This window comes from Octopus sinensis, linkage group LG9, assembly GCF_006345805.1.
Source record: "Octopus sinensis linkage group LG9, ASM634580v1, whole genome shotgun sequence".
Lineage (NCBI taxonomy): Eukaryota > Metazoa > Mollusca > Cephalopoda > Octopoda > Octopodidae > Octopus > Octopus sinensis.
The window spans coordinates 4852867-4868890 of NC_043005.1; the positions used below are offsets into that span (position 1 = coordinate 4852867).

Genomic DNA, 16024 nt, shown 5'->3' on the forward strand with positions numbered 1-16024 from the left:
CAGCTTTTTGGGGGAGTAGGGAAGTCAATTACATTAAACCCCCACCCCGTATTTGACTGGTGGTGGTATGTATTTTATCAACCCTGAAAGAATGATAACCAAAGTCAACCCCAGTAGAATTTGAATTCAGAACATAAAGGCAGAACTTTTAGCCTTTTTGTGTCCAGTATACTAAGGGTTCTGCCAGCTCACTGCCCTATTCTAGCGATATAGTAAAAACTTGTGAAAAAAATGACTGAGACACAGAAAATATAAATCAATGGACCAGATGATTTGTAGTATTTCATTACATCCCTTTATATTCTAGTTTGCAAATTCTATTGGGATCAACTTTATCCTACGTCCTTCTGGAATCGATAAAATAAATACCCCTTGAGTACATAGATCAGGGCAATTAGTTTTACTCTTCCATGCAAATTCATGGCCTTCAGCTAAGAAATCAGTATTTAGTTGCATTCTGAATTTACCGACTCTCATGACCAATTCTATTTTTCTCCCCTTTGGGAAGGAGGAAAACTACCGGTTATATGCTGGGTTGATTAAATTAACCACATTGCACCAACAGAGTTTGTAGCCAAGTGTTAAAGATCAATATACATTTAAGTCAATGAAGGAACCTATTTCTCACACCCACACACAAATGACTGCGTTGATATGGTCATGTGGCAAGAATGGATGAGGATAGCTGTGTGAAAAAGTGCCACACCCTAGCAGTTGAGGGAGCCTGTGTAAGAGGTAGACCCAGGAAGACCTGGGATGAGGTGGTGAAGGACAGCCTTCAAACATTAGGCCTCACTGAGGCAATGACTAGTGACCGAGACCTTTGGAAATTTGCAATGTATGAGAAGACCCAGCAAGCCAAGTGAGACCATAACCTTGTGGCCTATGCCAGGGATGTAACCAGCCCACTTATGCGTAACTTTCCTCCATTGGACATTAAACTCTGTTTGCGAAGACCTGTTGAGGAAAGTGAAATCGAAATTGAATCAAATTCGATGACTGGCACCCGTGCCAGTGGAGAGCTAAGAGCACCATCCAAGCATAATCGTTGCCAGAGAAGCTAACTGGCTTCCGTGCTGGTGGCACATAAAAGGCACCATTCAAACGAGATTGTTACCTGCATCGCTTTACTGACACTTGTGCCAGTGACATGTGAAAAACATTCGAGTGAGGTCAATGCCAGTGCCGCCAGACTGGCTCCTGTGCAGGTAGCACATAAAAAACACCACTTGAGCGTGACTGTTGCCAGTACCACCTGACTGGCCTCATGCAGGTGGCACGTGAAAGCACCCACTACACTCTTGGAGTGGTTGGCATTAGGAAGGGCATCCAGCTGTAGAAACTTTGCCAGATCAGATTGGAGCCTGGTGCAGCCATCTGGTTCGCCAGTCCTCAATTAAATCATCCAACCCATGCTAGCATGGAGAGTGGACATTAAACAATGATGATGATGATGATATACATACACACACACACATATATATATCGGAATCGAAATTGAACCAATCCTATGACTGGCACCTGGCAGATGCCAGGACCCCTGGACTGGAGATACGTAAAAAGCACTATCCGAATCGTGGCCGATGCCAGCGCCGCCTCGACTGGCTTCCGTGTCGGTGGCACGTAAAAAGCACCATCCTGATCATGGCCAAAGCCAGTGCCGCTTCAACTGGCTTCCGTGCAGGTGGCACGTAAAATGCACCAATCCGACTGTGGCCGATGCCAGCCTCGCCTGGCATCAGTGCAGGTGGCACGTAAAAAGCACCCACTACACTCACGGAGTGGTTGGCGTAAGGAAGGGCATCCAGCTGTAGAAACATTGCCAGATAAGACCGGAGCCTGGTGCAGCCTTCTGGCTTCCCAGATCCCCGGTCGAACCGTCCAACCCATGCTAGCATGGAGAACGGACGTTAAACGATGATGATGATGATATATATAAATATACAAACACATCTACATATAGATAGATAGATACCAATTTAAACTTATTTGTTTAAATTCAATGAATATATTTATTGAAATAGTCTTTATTATCTCATAAAGGAATGATACTCCAGAGTATATGCATTTTATAATTACACACACACAGATATATATATATGTACACTTGCTTAGATATTAACATAGCTTTGTGTGAATGCATGCACACCATTGTTTCATGGTTGCCAGGAGATAACCCAGCACTCAGTGTATCTGTATGTTGCACTAGTTTCTATTGATCTTTCCAATCAAAGTATCTTAAGGGAGAAAGTGGGAATGGCTGTCTCTGCATAAACCTCGTCCAATTTAACTCTTTAAATATGTGTAGTGAACTAGAACTAAATTGAAAATAACAATGACAGGTTTAGTAAAATAACTTTACTGTTATTAACCCTTTTGTTACCATATTTATTTGGAAATATACAATCTTCATTTCAATAAATATTAAAATAATGAAAATTTGTCATTATCAAGTTTGTGTTTTTAACATAAAAAAAAAAACATTTTGACAGATTTAAATTTAGACCGCTTTGATCCTTTTGATGCCAACCCATCTGAGACCAGCCCTGGTTCTATTATAGGAACTTCCTGTTTCAAGTCAACTCGATTAAAACCTTCCATCAAAATTTCACATTGTGTTCCAAATACCAGTTTAATTATAATAGAGTTATTTTATTAAATTCTTCATAATTTTCCAAATTAATTGAAACAAAACCAGTCTATTTCAACAGAAATATGTTAAGTAAAGGGTTAATTCAAGAAGTTTGTATCATTGAACTAGGACCAGTCTCAGATAGGTTAGTATCAAAAGAACAAATGATCCATATTAATTGTTTAACATTATCACTGTTTCAGCAACAACCAAGAGATATGTATCAATAAACTTTATTTAGTCACATAGTACATCTAAAAGGGACAGCAGTCAATCCATTGAAGTGTTGAATAAACACCTTGTGGTATTTGTTCAACTTGTTTGAGTTCTGCTCTTAAATTCCACCCAAGTTTACTTTACTACAAACTGGTACTCCATTGGCTATGACAATAAGCATTCCTTTGATCTGATCAACAGAACGTCCTGCTCATGAAATATACAAGTGGTTAAGCGCTCTACAAACAGGCATACCCTCAACATAGATCTCAGAAAGATTCAGCATGGCACAGCAACCTTTGAAGTACAGGTACTACTCATCTCATTTTTGTCAGCTGAGTGAACTGGAGCAATGAGAAATAAAGTGTCTTTATCTATATCTATAAAAGGCTGGATGTGTGTGTGTGTGTGTGTGTGCGTGAATGTACTTTATGCATGTCCACAAATTAGCACACATGTCACTCCAATTGTAGGAGGACATTGGTCACAATCATGGCTGTGCTTTCGTCAACTTATTTTTCCCTAGGCATCTCTGGATAGTGGTAAAAATAGCTTTTCAACCATAACTTTTACCAATTTTCATGTCGATGAAATCTGTAAGTTTGCTAACATGAGTTAAGTCCCTGTCTTATAGATTAATTCACCCTACGACAATTAGATTTCAACTACCTAAGCAATCTTAGTGTAGGAAAAGAGAAAGAGCTGAAGAGACTGACTATCAACAGACCCATTAGTAAAATATTATAACTTTTGGGGCCAAAACCTTTCTGTTTTTGATTCGACGGTCATTCGGAATGCTCACAGCAGCCATATTCCTGCCACTCTATGTCACGCTGGTGAGACCCATATTGGAGTATGGGATTCAAGCCTCTTCTCCTTATCTCCTCAAAGACATACAGCACCTTGAAAGAGTCCAGAGGCTGGCTACCCGCATGGTTCATGGTCTCAAAAATTTGTCCTACGAAGAAAGGCTGAGGACGCTCGACCTTTATTCTCTTGAAAAACGCCGCCGCCGTGGTGATCTCATTCTCGCCCACAGCATCATAAGCGGGAAGTGTAACCTCTCGAAAGAGCTGTTCTTCACTCCTGCTCCGGAGCGTCGGCTGCGGGGTCATTCCGAAAAGCTCTACCTGCGACGATTTCATCTCAATCGAAGGAGAGGAGCTTTCTCCGTCCGGGTTGCGGATCCGTGGAACAAGCTGCCAGACGAGATGGTGAAGATGCCGACGACCGCTTTGTTCAAAGCCTCCCTGGACCTCAAGTGGCCTGAACTCTTTACATGAATACCACCCTGTACTTAACTCCATGTCCCCCTACATGGCCTTGCTATTTGCTTTTGAGCCAAATTAACTAACTAACTAACTAAATATGAGCTTGCAAATATTCCGCTATGAAACATTTAATAAAATCAAAGCAGTAACTTTCATAAATCAGGGTATAATTTTTGAAGACTCTTTCTGAACCCAGTCAATGACGGGTATTTCTGCTAGTCATAATTAAAGTCTTGCTCAGGAATCAAACTCATGACCTTGCAATTGTGAGCTGAATACTTCACCCACTGAGCCATGCACCTTCACAGGTCTATAAAATAAGTCTGAGTCAGTCATGTTCTAGGTTTGATTCTTCTGTCTCTCAGAATTAAGTTCCCTGCAATGAGGGGAGGAAGTGGCAGGCTGTCCACAGTGTTCCTTTCTCCCAAGACAAGTGTTTCTCCTCTGTTCTCATAAATGGCTTTGGCAGAGAAGATCTCCATCATTTGATCATGAGGATTCGGTTGTTTGATTGGCTGAATTACCTGCCCCTGAATTAATATATTAATGGCTGAGTATTCCATAGACATGTGCACCCTTTATGCAATTCTAAGGTAGAATCAATATGACATTATGAAGAGAGAAATAATTATAACCCTTGAAATACCCTATCAGAGTATGGCACACACACAAATGATCAGGTAGTGATTCAATTATTCTAGAAAGATCATTACTAAATTATTGGCCATGTGGTTATATATATATATATTTATTATGGTTCTGAAAGAGTATTGCAATGTAGCACTCATTCTGGGTTCAAGGCTATCTACACTCTAGGATGATTGAAATAGTGTAGAAAATCCAGATATTACACCAGAAAATTCAATGTATTGGTCTTCTAATTCTACCTTTGACACGTAAAAAGCACCCACTACACTTTCGGAGTGGTTGGCATTAGGAAGGGCATCCAGCTGTAAAAAGTTTGCCAGATCAGACTGGAGCCTGGTGCAGCTGCTGGCTCTCCAGATCTCAGTCAAACCGTCCAACCCACGCCAGCATGGGAAATGGATGTTAAACGATGATGATGATGATGATGATCTAGGTCCTGTCTGCTCTTTCACCATTTTTATCCTTTTCTAATTATTGTTTCTTCTTGATCATCATCATCATCCTCGTTTAATGTCTGCTTTCCTTGCTGGCATGGGTTGGACAGTTTGACTGAGGGCTGCACCAGGCTCCAATCCGATCTGGCAATGTTTCTACAGCTGGGTACCCTTCCTAATGCCAACCACTCTGAGAGTGTAGTGGGTGCTTTTTATGTGCCACAGGCACGAGGGACTGTCAGGCAGTACTGACATTGACCATGCTTGAATGCTGCTTTTTACATGCCACTTGCACAGGAGCCAGCAGGCAGCACTGGCAATGATCATGCTTGAATGGTGCTTTTTATGTGCTACCAGCATCAAGCACACTCGAATGGTGCTTTTTAATGTGCCACAGCAAGGACTTCACTTGACTCAAAAGATATTCACAAGCACAGTTTACTGCCCAATGATTGAAGGGTACTCTTAAATGGGTCAGTTATGCTGCCCTGGCATAGGCCATGGTTACAGCTTCACTTGGCTTGTTGGGTCTCCTCAAGCACAATACATCTCCAAAGGTCTCGATCGCTTGTCATCACCTCCATGAGGCCCAAAATTTGAAGGCTCCTATGGTGCACTCTTCTTGCTTTAAATTAAAACCTCCTATCAAAATTTCATGCCATGTTCCAAATACTAGCTTCATATTTACTCCTTTATGGTCAACTCTTGATATCAACCTGAGATTATTCTTGGTTCTGTGGTATACACATCTTGTTTTAGAGTCAGTAAAATTTCGTATTAGCTCCACGACGAAGTTAATTTACTAAACTATTCATTATTTACAAATTAATTGAAACATTAGTAGTGTATTTCAAGAAAAATATTCTGAAAGGGTTTGACAATGTAAAAAACTAATCAAAACAGTGTACTTCATCAGAAATGTGGTCCCAAAAGATTGATTTCTCACAAACCCCTAAATTTTGAAAGAAGTCTCAATCAATTAAATCATCCAAAATATTTGACAGCCAACAGTTTTTATTGTACGTAGAATGAAAGATTTTGCCAGGATTTCAACTATGAACATAAACGGATTGTAATCTGAAGGGGACAAACCACGTTTCCCTTTCCACTTCTCCCCGATAAGACAGATGAACAAAAAAATTCAAAATTCTGTATTTCTCACCATTTTACATTATCCCTACATGTTACTTTTTTTTTTCCAATACTCTGATAGAAATGACCTTTGACGTGCTTCCTAAATGGGACCTCTCTAGACATCCGGAGATTTACGTAAATCCTTATAAGGAAGTGCTTTTGTCATAATTGCAATGGAGCAGGAACAAAGGCTCTCTGGTGCTTTTGTCTCCAAGGCCATAAGATGCATCTTAGCTCAGTATAATGGTAAACAAACATTTCACCTAGGCAGCGAGCTGGCAGAAATGCTTAGTAGCATTTCGTCTCACCTTATGTTCAGAGTTCAAATTCTGCTATGGTTGACTTTGCCATCGATCCTATTGGGGGTCAATCTAATCGACTGGCCTCCCGCTGCCCAAAATTTCAGGCCTTGTGCAGAAAAGAAAGGAACGTTTCACCATCCAACCATAAAAACAATCCTTTCTATTGGTACAAAATACAAAATTCGGTAAAATGAGGCTAGCCGACTACCCTGACTTATTTATTGTAATGACCCCAAGAGGATGAAAGATAAAATCAGCCATAATGGAATTTGAACTTAGAACATAACGACTGACCCAAATGCAAGCAGCATTTTGTCTGGTATGCCTAAACAAGCGACCAGAAGAAGGGAGATAATCATGTCAGAGATGAAACCTCCACAATGTTATTGACATATATTGGGTGCAACAAGAGAAAGAGGGCGAAGACATCCAAATGTAAAAAAGGTACCATGGTTCTGAGCTTTATCCAACCCATGCTGACATGGGTGTAAAAGGGGGATCTCGTGATCCCGATATACTAATTATATGGTCACCCCGTGTTAATAGTTTACCTTGGGTTTGTAATCTTTGCCAATTGCTATCCGGGGGAAGTGACCTGTAGCCCACCTAAAACAGCATTGTGTTAAAATTAGTCGTTTCAGGGCACGACCTCCTTTCCTTCACGTAACCAAACAATGGCTCATTCAAGACTTCACCACTTGAAAATTATTTTTGTCTGAAATACAGTGCTGTAGCCCCTTAAAAAACAAAAACTCATAGGCTCTATAAGCATTGCTCCTCTGCAGACAAGTCACTGTAAGTCCTTGAACAACTTTGCTTTGCATCAAAACGGCCACTAAACTCACTTTTCTTGATGACCATTCATAGTAATCACACACGCACTGGACCAAAGCGGTACAGGCACTCATCTGCTCCTTTATAGACAAACCCAAAGTCCAAGACAGGTGAATTCACCATTTAGCATTCAGATCACTATCAGACATATTCAAACTGGTTTCAATCAATCATGCATTATTTCTTAGCTTTGAGATTTCAATGTGATTGTATACTTTTTAGATTGACATTGCATTTTAAGTGACGATTTCATCTCAATCGAAGGAGAGGAGCTCTCTCCGTCCGTGGAACAAGCTGCCAGACGAGATGGTGAAGATGCCGACGACCGCTTTGTTCAAAGCCTCCCTTGACCTCAACTCTTTACATGAACACCACCCTGTACTTAACTCCATGGCCTTGCTATTTGCTTTTGAGCCAAATTAACTAAGTGTGAGGTGCCAAATCCAGCACAGGTTTTAACAAAATATTTGGGACCAGAAATGGCTGGTTTAAATCTAAGAATAAGTACATTTACAAATCCTATTAAGTAATCTAAATCCAGTTTACCAATACTATGAGATGCCTCACCAATAGTAAAATGTCAACTTTACGATATTTCTACCTCTATGGGTCATCTGAGATGGATATTCTTGCAGAATCAACAACTCTGTACGACATTATACAACTTTCAGGTGAATGTCACTACATTTCATGAGAAGCTCCTACATCAACCTGGAAGATGCGGCACTTTGGATGTTGACATCATGTTAATGTTTATCAGCTTGGGATTAGGTACAGAATTGGCATTGGAGACTATTCCTTAAAGAGGAAAGACAAGAACAGGGATCTATTTTTGAGAATGGGTATCCGCTAAAGACTGCCCTTGGAAAGGAAAAAAAACTTTACCAGAATATTCTATATGGGCATGGTGGACCAGGCTTGCTGCGGGAGGTTGGATTTGGTAGGCATGTGCATCTTTGTGTCTCTGCCATGACACCACTTTAGAGTTGTACAACAGTCAGAGTTGGTGATTCAGCAAAAATGTTTGCCCACAGAATATGGCCAAGACACAAACATACAAATGCCTACCAAATCCACCCTCATACACACACAGGACATTCTGGGGCAGCCCCCCCCCCCATCTTCGTATGAATAGCAGATACCCATACTTAACAAAAAAAATTTGCCCCTATCCTTGTCAGAACCACAATGCATCCAGTGTAGTTAAAAGCAACACCACTCTTACAGGAATAACCTCCATCACCAATTCTGCATCTAACTGTATTTCCAAAGCTGATAGACATCAACATCCAAAGTGCAGCATCCTCCAGACTAATTTAGGACCCCTAATGACTATCATGGAATGTAGTAACATTCACTAAAGGGAAATTAGAGTCAATGATACAAGAACCAAACCGTTCAGGATAACTTAGCAATTTTATTCTTTTACTTTTGGAAGAATTCCCCAAAACAAGAATTGTTGCAGCTAAACATGATTGCATGAAAGCTTTTATACATAGACCGATAGAATAAGTACTAGGTTTACAAAGAATAGGTCCAAGGGTCGATTTATTCAAATAAAGGTGGTACTCCAGCATAGCCACAGTCAAATGACACAAATCAAAGAATATAAGAAACGCATCTTAATATACTCTTTTGACACTAATGTGCCCAACACTACTGATGCTGATACAAAGTTATCTAAAAACACCCGTCAAAATTTCTTGCTAATCTATGCTCCCGACACCAGCTTCATAATGACCTGGTCATTCTACTAAATTAAAATTACACTACATGCTCATATTTGCATAACAACCATGCTAGACTTCCATACACAGTGATCCGTTGCTACTTTGCAGTTCAACCATCGTGGTTGAATTTTTCATTAAATCCATTAAAATGTTAATTCCGAGTATAGGAACAAAACAGCATCTATAGGAGAACGGGCTGTGATTGGTGCAATGGAGAGAGACAAATCACAGCGTTCCATTTTGTAACCTGGCATGTGATTGGTGCTTTGATCGAGGCTCAGATCTGCAGCATCTTCACTAGTCTCTCTCTCACAGCCATTTCGCTTCAAGCTTTCTCGCCGAGTGAACCACTCAGTTCACTGTACTACTTTACACTGTATGATTGTTTTGTTTCTTTCCGTTATCGTCTCCTGCAATGGCTCCCAAGCTTATTTCATGTTGAGTATGGTAACAATCTTCATTAAAAAAAAAATCTAAAGTGTTATTGTTTAACAGTTGTCCTTGTTATTAATAGACTACTGTAACGGGTAGGCCGTTAACCGTAGAGGGAGGGTCTTAAAAGTCCAAATACACGTTAAATAGATACTGTAAATATGGTCACGGAACCAATCTGCCGCTGTAAACGAGGGATCACTGCATAACATCAATAACAAAATACATAGGAAACTCAATATAAAAATAATAAAATAACAATAATGTGATTGAGCAGAGCATTTATTTACACCTCATTAATCTCTTGCAAAGCTCCTCAGTCAAACAAACCTGGAAAAGAAAAAGAAACCAAAGTGAATAATTAGCAACAAGTGTCAAGATAAACACTAACGGGAATATTGTCTACAAATAATGAATAATCAACCGGTTTCCCTGACCTGTGCATCACATTCCCAACTCCTATCAATCAGCAGAGTAACTTGGGTGGAGGCACATGGCAGCGAGGGATTGCAGGTTCGAATCTCAGACCGGGCAATGTGTGGGTTTATGAGCGAAACACTTAAGCTCTACGTGGCTCCGGCAGAAGGTAATGGAACTTTTGCTGACTCTTTTGCCACAACTTTCACTCTTTCCTCCTGCATCTTGCGACGGACCAGATTCCTGTCCAGGTGGGGAACTTATATGCCAAGGAAATCGGCCCTTATGAGCCAGGCATGGCTCGAGAAGAAAAAAAAGTAACTTGGGACTTATGAATGGAAAGCTTTAAATCACTCAACATATGAAATAATGGTTAACTAAAAGACTTGAAAACAAATATGGAAGCTTAGGACAAAGCCACTGGCAAAACTTTTTCTATACTTACCAAAGCCCATGTCGTCATCCGACTCCTCTGATTCTTCTTTCTTCTCCTCTTTCTTTTCTTCTGCAATATTGAATCATACAAAAACATTTAGTGAAGCACAACAGAGAACAGGGAGAGCAAAAAACAAAACAAAAACCCGTATACTTATAATACCCTCAGGTCAACCAAAAGCTGTAATAATGTTACATAATGTACGAAGCCAGGACTTCAAATCCATTTGCTCATCTTTCTGATGTCCACCTCCATCAGCTACAACACTCTTGATAAGAAGTATGGAAGTGTAGACAAAGCCAACCTGACTATGTAACCAAAATGCAAGTAGTAAAGATTGATGAGGAGCCAATTGTTCGACCAACTGAATCACCATCATCATTTAACGTCCGATTTCCATGGCTAGCATGGGTTGGACGATTTGACTGAGGGCTGCACCAGGCTTCAATTTTGTTCTGGCAGAGTTTCCACAGCTAGATGCCTTTCCTAATGCCAACCACTCCGAGAGTGTAGTAAGTGCCAGTAAGGCGATGCTGGCAAAGATCACACTCGAATAGTGCCCTTTACAAGCCAGATAGCCACTCGGGCAACGATAACGCTCAGATGGTACTCTTAGCACCCCACTAGCATGGGGCACGAGTGCCAGTAAGGCGACGCTGGTAACGATCACACTTGAATGGTGTCTTTTGAGTGTGATCGTTACCAGGCACCCGAGTGTGAATATATTTCTTTATTGCCTACCAGGACTTAAACATAGAGAGGACAAAGAAAAGGGGATCGAGTCAATTACATTGATCCCAGTGCGTAGTTGGTACTTACTTAATCGACCCCAAAAGGATGAAAGGGAAAGTCAACCGTAGCGGAATTTGAACTCAGAATGTAAGGGCAGACGAAAACACGCTAAGCCTTTTGCCAGGGAGCCACCAACTGAATAATCTACTCCTGAGTTAAAGTGTCTAAACCTGACTATTCCACTGGTATGTATACCCTTAATGTAATTCCCAGTTCGCATCACCATCATCATCCACCCGACTTCGACATTCATTCCAAGATGCTACAACAGGATCTAACCCAAGCCAATACACTAACATCAAAATGTCAGATACTTAGAATATTGTAACTGAAAGCGATAGGGATCCCGTTTTCAAATTTAAAAACACAAACCAATGAAAGAAACCTTTACACGGGGTTGGATTTAATAGAAATAAATATACCTATATATCAGTGACGTGGCATACAAAATAACTTGAGGTATTTGGCTAAGCACCAGACACCGTTAAGTATCTGCTAGCAATCCTGGAAGGAGTGCTCAAACTAAACACACACACACACACACATGGGAAACTTAGCTGTGACACAAAATACTAACACCAGAGTACATACCTTTGGCAGGAGCACCACCTGTGTCCCCAGCAGGTGCAGCACCACCAGCTGGTGCGCCACCAGCAGGTGCAGCTGCCATGCTGCCTATATTGGAAAGCATTGACTTGATGTCCACACCATCCAAAGCACGAGCAAACAGAGCTGTAAGAAATAGTTCAATACGTATTAGACTACAACAAAAACAGTAAATATATATATATATATATATAAATAAAAATACCTCATTATTTACAATACTGAAATTGTCTCTGAAACTTAACCTCAAGTTAGAATATCCGTCATTCCAACATAATTTAAAAAGGGTTTCAGCAGGAGTTGATGTAGCAAGCCTCAGGAGGACACCTGGTACAAACACCAGGCACCGCTTATTCTTGCATGGTTCACTAGCGAACAAAACAATATACATAGAAAATACATGGCTATAAAAGAACTGCTACATATCAATACAAAATGCCAAGCAACTCAATACCCCTTGAACCACACCCTAAGCCAACCCTGTAGCTAGATACACAGTAACTGAATGCACACACAAAACTCACCCAGCCAAACCACATTATACCATCCTCGTAATTTAACGTCCGCTTTCCATGCTGGCATGCTCCGACCCCATCTGGCAAGGTTTCTACAGCTGGATTCCCTTCCTAACGCCAACCACTGAGGGTGTAGTGGATGCTTTTCATGTGCCATCAACACGAATGGCACTTATACGCAAATCATTCCATAATATATACACCAGTTAGTTCTGGGTTCAGCCCCACTGCATAGCACCATGGACAAGTGCTTTTACTACACCGAGTCAATCAACGTCTTGTAAACAGATACGATGGAAAGAAACCCGTCGCTATTTGTGTTACAAGCTTTGCCCTCCCGAACTCAATAATGCATGACTACCAACCACACAAAAAGTTCAACAATTTGCAGCTTCACATGAAAGCATGACCAGCAAAGAAGAAAAACGAGACAGGTGAGGGCCAGTGACATAAAGCACACCTGATCGTAGATGTGAAAACACGAAACAAGCTGCAACACAAAGCGCAGTGTAACAGTAAGAAAAGCATTCCAAGTTGGCCAATGGCTCAACCTGCCTCTTAATATCCGGGCCACCACTCGTAGTGAAGTACTTAATGACACCTAACGATTTTCCGTCAAGCACTTGTTGCACAAACACTACTGTTTGGTTTATTCACACCATTTATTGAAGACATACCAAACAAATGCAAACAATCAAACCAGACTCACATTAGTCTTACACGAAAGTTTTCACATTTATTGAGCACAGATTCTGAAACTTAAGCGAACATTTTCAAATTTGGTGCATTTATGTAAATTTTCATGCCGAATCCAATTTTTTTCTTGCATGGCCAGTTACTTGAGCACAGAATGAACTGTTGCCGTGTAAACAGAAAAAGGATATGTCACAGAGCCTTAAAGAATACACTACAATTTTACTCAAGATGACCAGTCAAAAGAACTGCTAAAAGATCTAGGTGTCTTCACCCACTGACTCCCCTTCTCCTTGCTTCAATGACCCTTGTATCATTCACGTTTCGTTGTACAACATAATAGGATTGTACTAGGCACTCCCCCATCACCACCATCCGCTCAAACTTTTCCTTACTTCACCTCTCATATAAAATGAAAATTGCACTCCCTACTGAATCGGAGTTAAATTGTATTCGCCTCGCTTAACACGTTCCTGCGAAGACTGCAGTTAATCGATCCGTCCACGCCGAAAAGTTTGGATTTGTGTTCAAAGCCCCCAGAAAATTATCCAGTAATTGCATAGACAGGCTGACGTATAGAATACGCACACAAACCCGTTTTCGGCGTAACCCTAAGCACAGAGTGAGCGCATTTCTTTTGAATTTTGCCCAGAGGCAATCTTAGTTAATTCGTCCATTCAACTTCAGTATATTAACAACAGTTATAGAGTAACTCACAATATTTAGTAAAACCCAATAAATGACTAACGTTAGCTTCCCCAGAATTACGCAATACAAGAAAAATATTTTACGATTAAAGAACTAAAATTTCTTAAAAGAAATACTTTTTAATTGAGTGTTTTTTTTTTTGTGGGGTGGCGAAATGCTCCGTAACTATATTTAGAGTAGAAAGAAGCTTTCTAAAAACAGCTCTCACTTTGCCCACTACCAGCCTACATCCATCGACTGGCATTGAAATGAAGAGACTTTTAACACGCACCCCGCGAATAATTCTCCCTCGTAGGCTTTCGGCAACATGCTGTCCCCACGTCAAACAATACAGCAACACAGTGGTTCGGCACAACTACCGACTTCCCTTAATACATCTTTTGATGAAATTGTGCAGAGATACACGATCGCCGTTTCTAAACTTACTCAACTGTGGGCCACACTGGAGCACTGCATTGTTGAGGCTTTACTCGATCAGATCAACCAGATCGAGTAGTGAGTATAAAACCGGCACTAGAACAGAACATCGCTTGTCAGGCGACAAGAAACACCGAGACTCAGCAATTCTCATCTACCAATTTCAACTGTCACCTAATGGACACTCTTCTACAACTTGCTCAAGATCGTCGCGCAAAGAAATTGGCATTTCCTTCGTTACCCATAGTTTGAAAAGTGTAATAAATAATTAACCAGTTAACATCACAATTGACCAAAAGGGCAGAACTAAAATCGCTGCCACACACATTGGTGAAATTTTATACAGGTTGTCGATGGTGTACATTATAATTGGACATTCTTTCGATATAACATTTCACTTCGGGTATTTCCGTGGAAGCAAATGAGAGTTCGATTCTGCTTGGAAATTTGCGGATTTTAAATACACACATGAAACAGGCGAGTAGAAATAGGCATGGCTTTTTTTTCGTCAAGTTTAAAATGAGACATTGCTGGCATAATCTCGTTATATCCATACTCGACAACCCACGGAAATACCCAAAATGAAATGTTTTGATCTTGTTGAGTTATATCGAAAGAATGCCTTATAATTGATAAAGGTTTAGAAATTCGTACGCGTTTCGGAATATTCTTTTTGTTTTTTCAAATATGGAGTATCAGCATAGCTCCATTCAAAACATGAAACACTACAAGTCTGCAGGATGAGGAAACCCGCAGGAATCCTGCTCTCAGACTAACAAAACAACGCGAAAACTGCGATTCTTCTAGGATCAGGTCTTGTAAGAGTTCTCTCCCCTCGCAAGACACAAAACTGGCGCGGAAAAGCAAAACACGGGGCAACCTAGGTTGAAACCCCACCGAAATATCCTTTCTCGTGTTATGGGGAAACAGAGAAGGAAATATAATACTGTATGGTGGGTACTACAGCAGAGGAAACTTCGTTAGCCTACTTTATTTCTGAACTATGCTAGAGAGGACGTGAAATCGATGAAGAGCCAGATGTTGAAATACTCTTCCACGTGTCATACATTTTGTGAATCAAAAGCGATCGACTATTTTATTGATGCTGTTAAATCAGATTTTAAACAGAATGTAGATTTATGCTAATATTATCAAGAATCTAAAAGATATTATTTCAGTTAATGATTATAAATTGAAACTGGAAAATCATCGTCAGTAATCGTAAAATCCTTCCACGTGGTCCGAACTACGGCAATACAAATAACGATAGCATCAACACAAAAAGAAAGGAAAATACAAATTATAATCAAAGACAGTAATATTAATTATGAAAATAAATGAAATATTCTTGAAAATCACTTACATGGCCAGTAAGGTTCAACTGCTACATTTGCTGCTTTTAAGATCGTGTTGATTTTGTCAGCCTAGAGAAAAATTAAGTGGATTTAGAAAATAATTGGAAATCATATCAGAGTAAGGCTTTTAAATTTAGTTTATAAGCACGAGAGAATAAAAATAACGAAGAAAAGAGAGAGGCGAGAGAAGGAGAAAAATGGCGAAACAAACACACATGGGTTGTGAAGGAAAGAAACTTACAGTGACTGTAACTTGATCATCAGCGAGAATTAATGCAGCATAAACGCATGCCAGCTCGTTATTTGATGCCATTGTGTTTTTATGTAAAAAGTTTTGATTGATGATGAATTAGAATGGTGTACGTCGCCTGGATTCTGGCCTTAGCTCGTTGAGAACGGTACACTTCTAATGAAAGCAAGACCGGAAAGAGAACGACACGCCGTCACGTGAT

At 40.3% G+C, this 16024-nt stretch overlaps 1 protein-coding gene across 1 annotated transcript; it reads right to left on the reverse strand.

Moving 5' to 3' along the window:
• Positions 1 to 9897: 9897 nt before the first annotated feature.
• On the reverse strand, positions 9898 to 16022 carry LOC115215693 (60S acidic ribosomal protein P1). The gene is made up of 5 exons (XM_029784974.2): positions 15814 to 16022; positions 15581 to 15641; positions 11870 to 12010; positions 10496 to 10555; positions 9898 to 9963 (listed from the first exon to the last, which is right to left on the reverse strand). Exons 1-5 carry the CDS (start codon positions 15883 to 15885, stop codon positions 9950 to 9952), a joined length of 348 nt encoding a protein of 115 aa, XP_029640834.1. The 5' UTR covers positions 15886 to 16022; the 3' UTR covers positions 9898 to 9949.
• Between the last annotated feature and the right edge of the window lie 2 nt (positions 16023 to 16024).

What these genes read in the sequence shown, in the direction of transcription:
- LOC115215693 (XM_029784974.2), bottom strand. Translation starts at nt 15,885, where the DNA reads ATGGCATCAAATAACGAGCTGGCATGCGTTTATGCTGCATTAATTCTC. An exon ending in AGTTGAACCTTACTGGCCAT is followed by an intron (nt 12,011 to 15,580) that starts GTAAGTGATTTT and finishes TATTTCTTACAG; the next exon opens with CTCTGTTTGCTCGTGCTTTG. An exon ending in AGGTGGTGCTCCTGCCAAAG is followed by an intron (nt 10,556 to 11,869) that starts GTATGTACTCTG and finishes TCAATATTGCAG; the next exon opens with AAGAAAAGAAAGAGGAGAAG.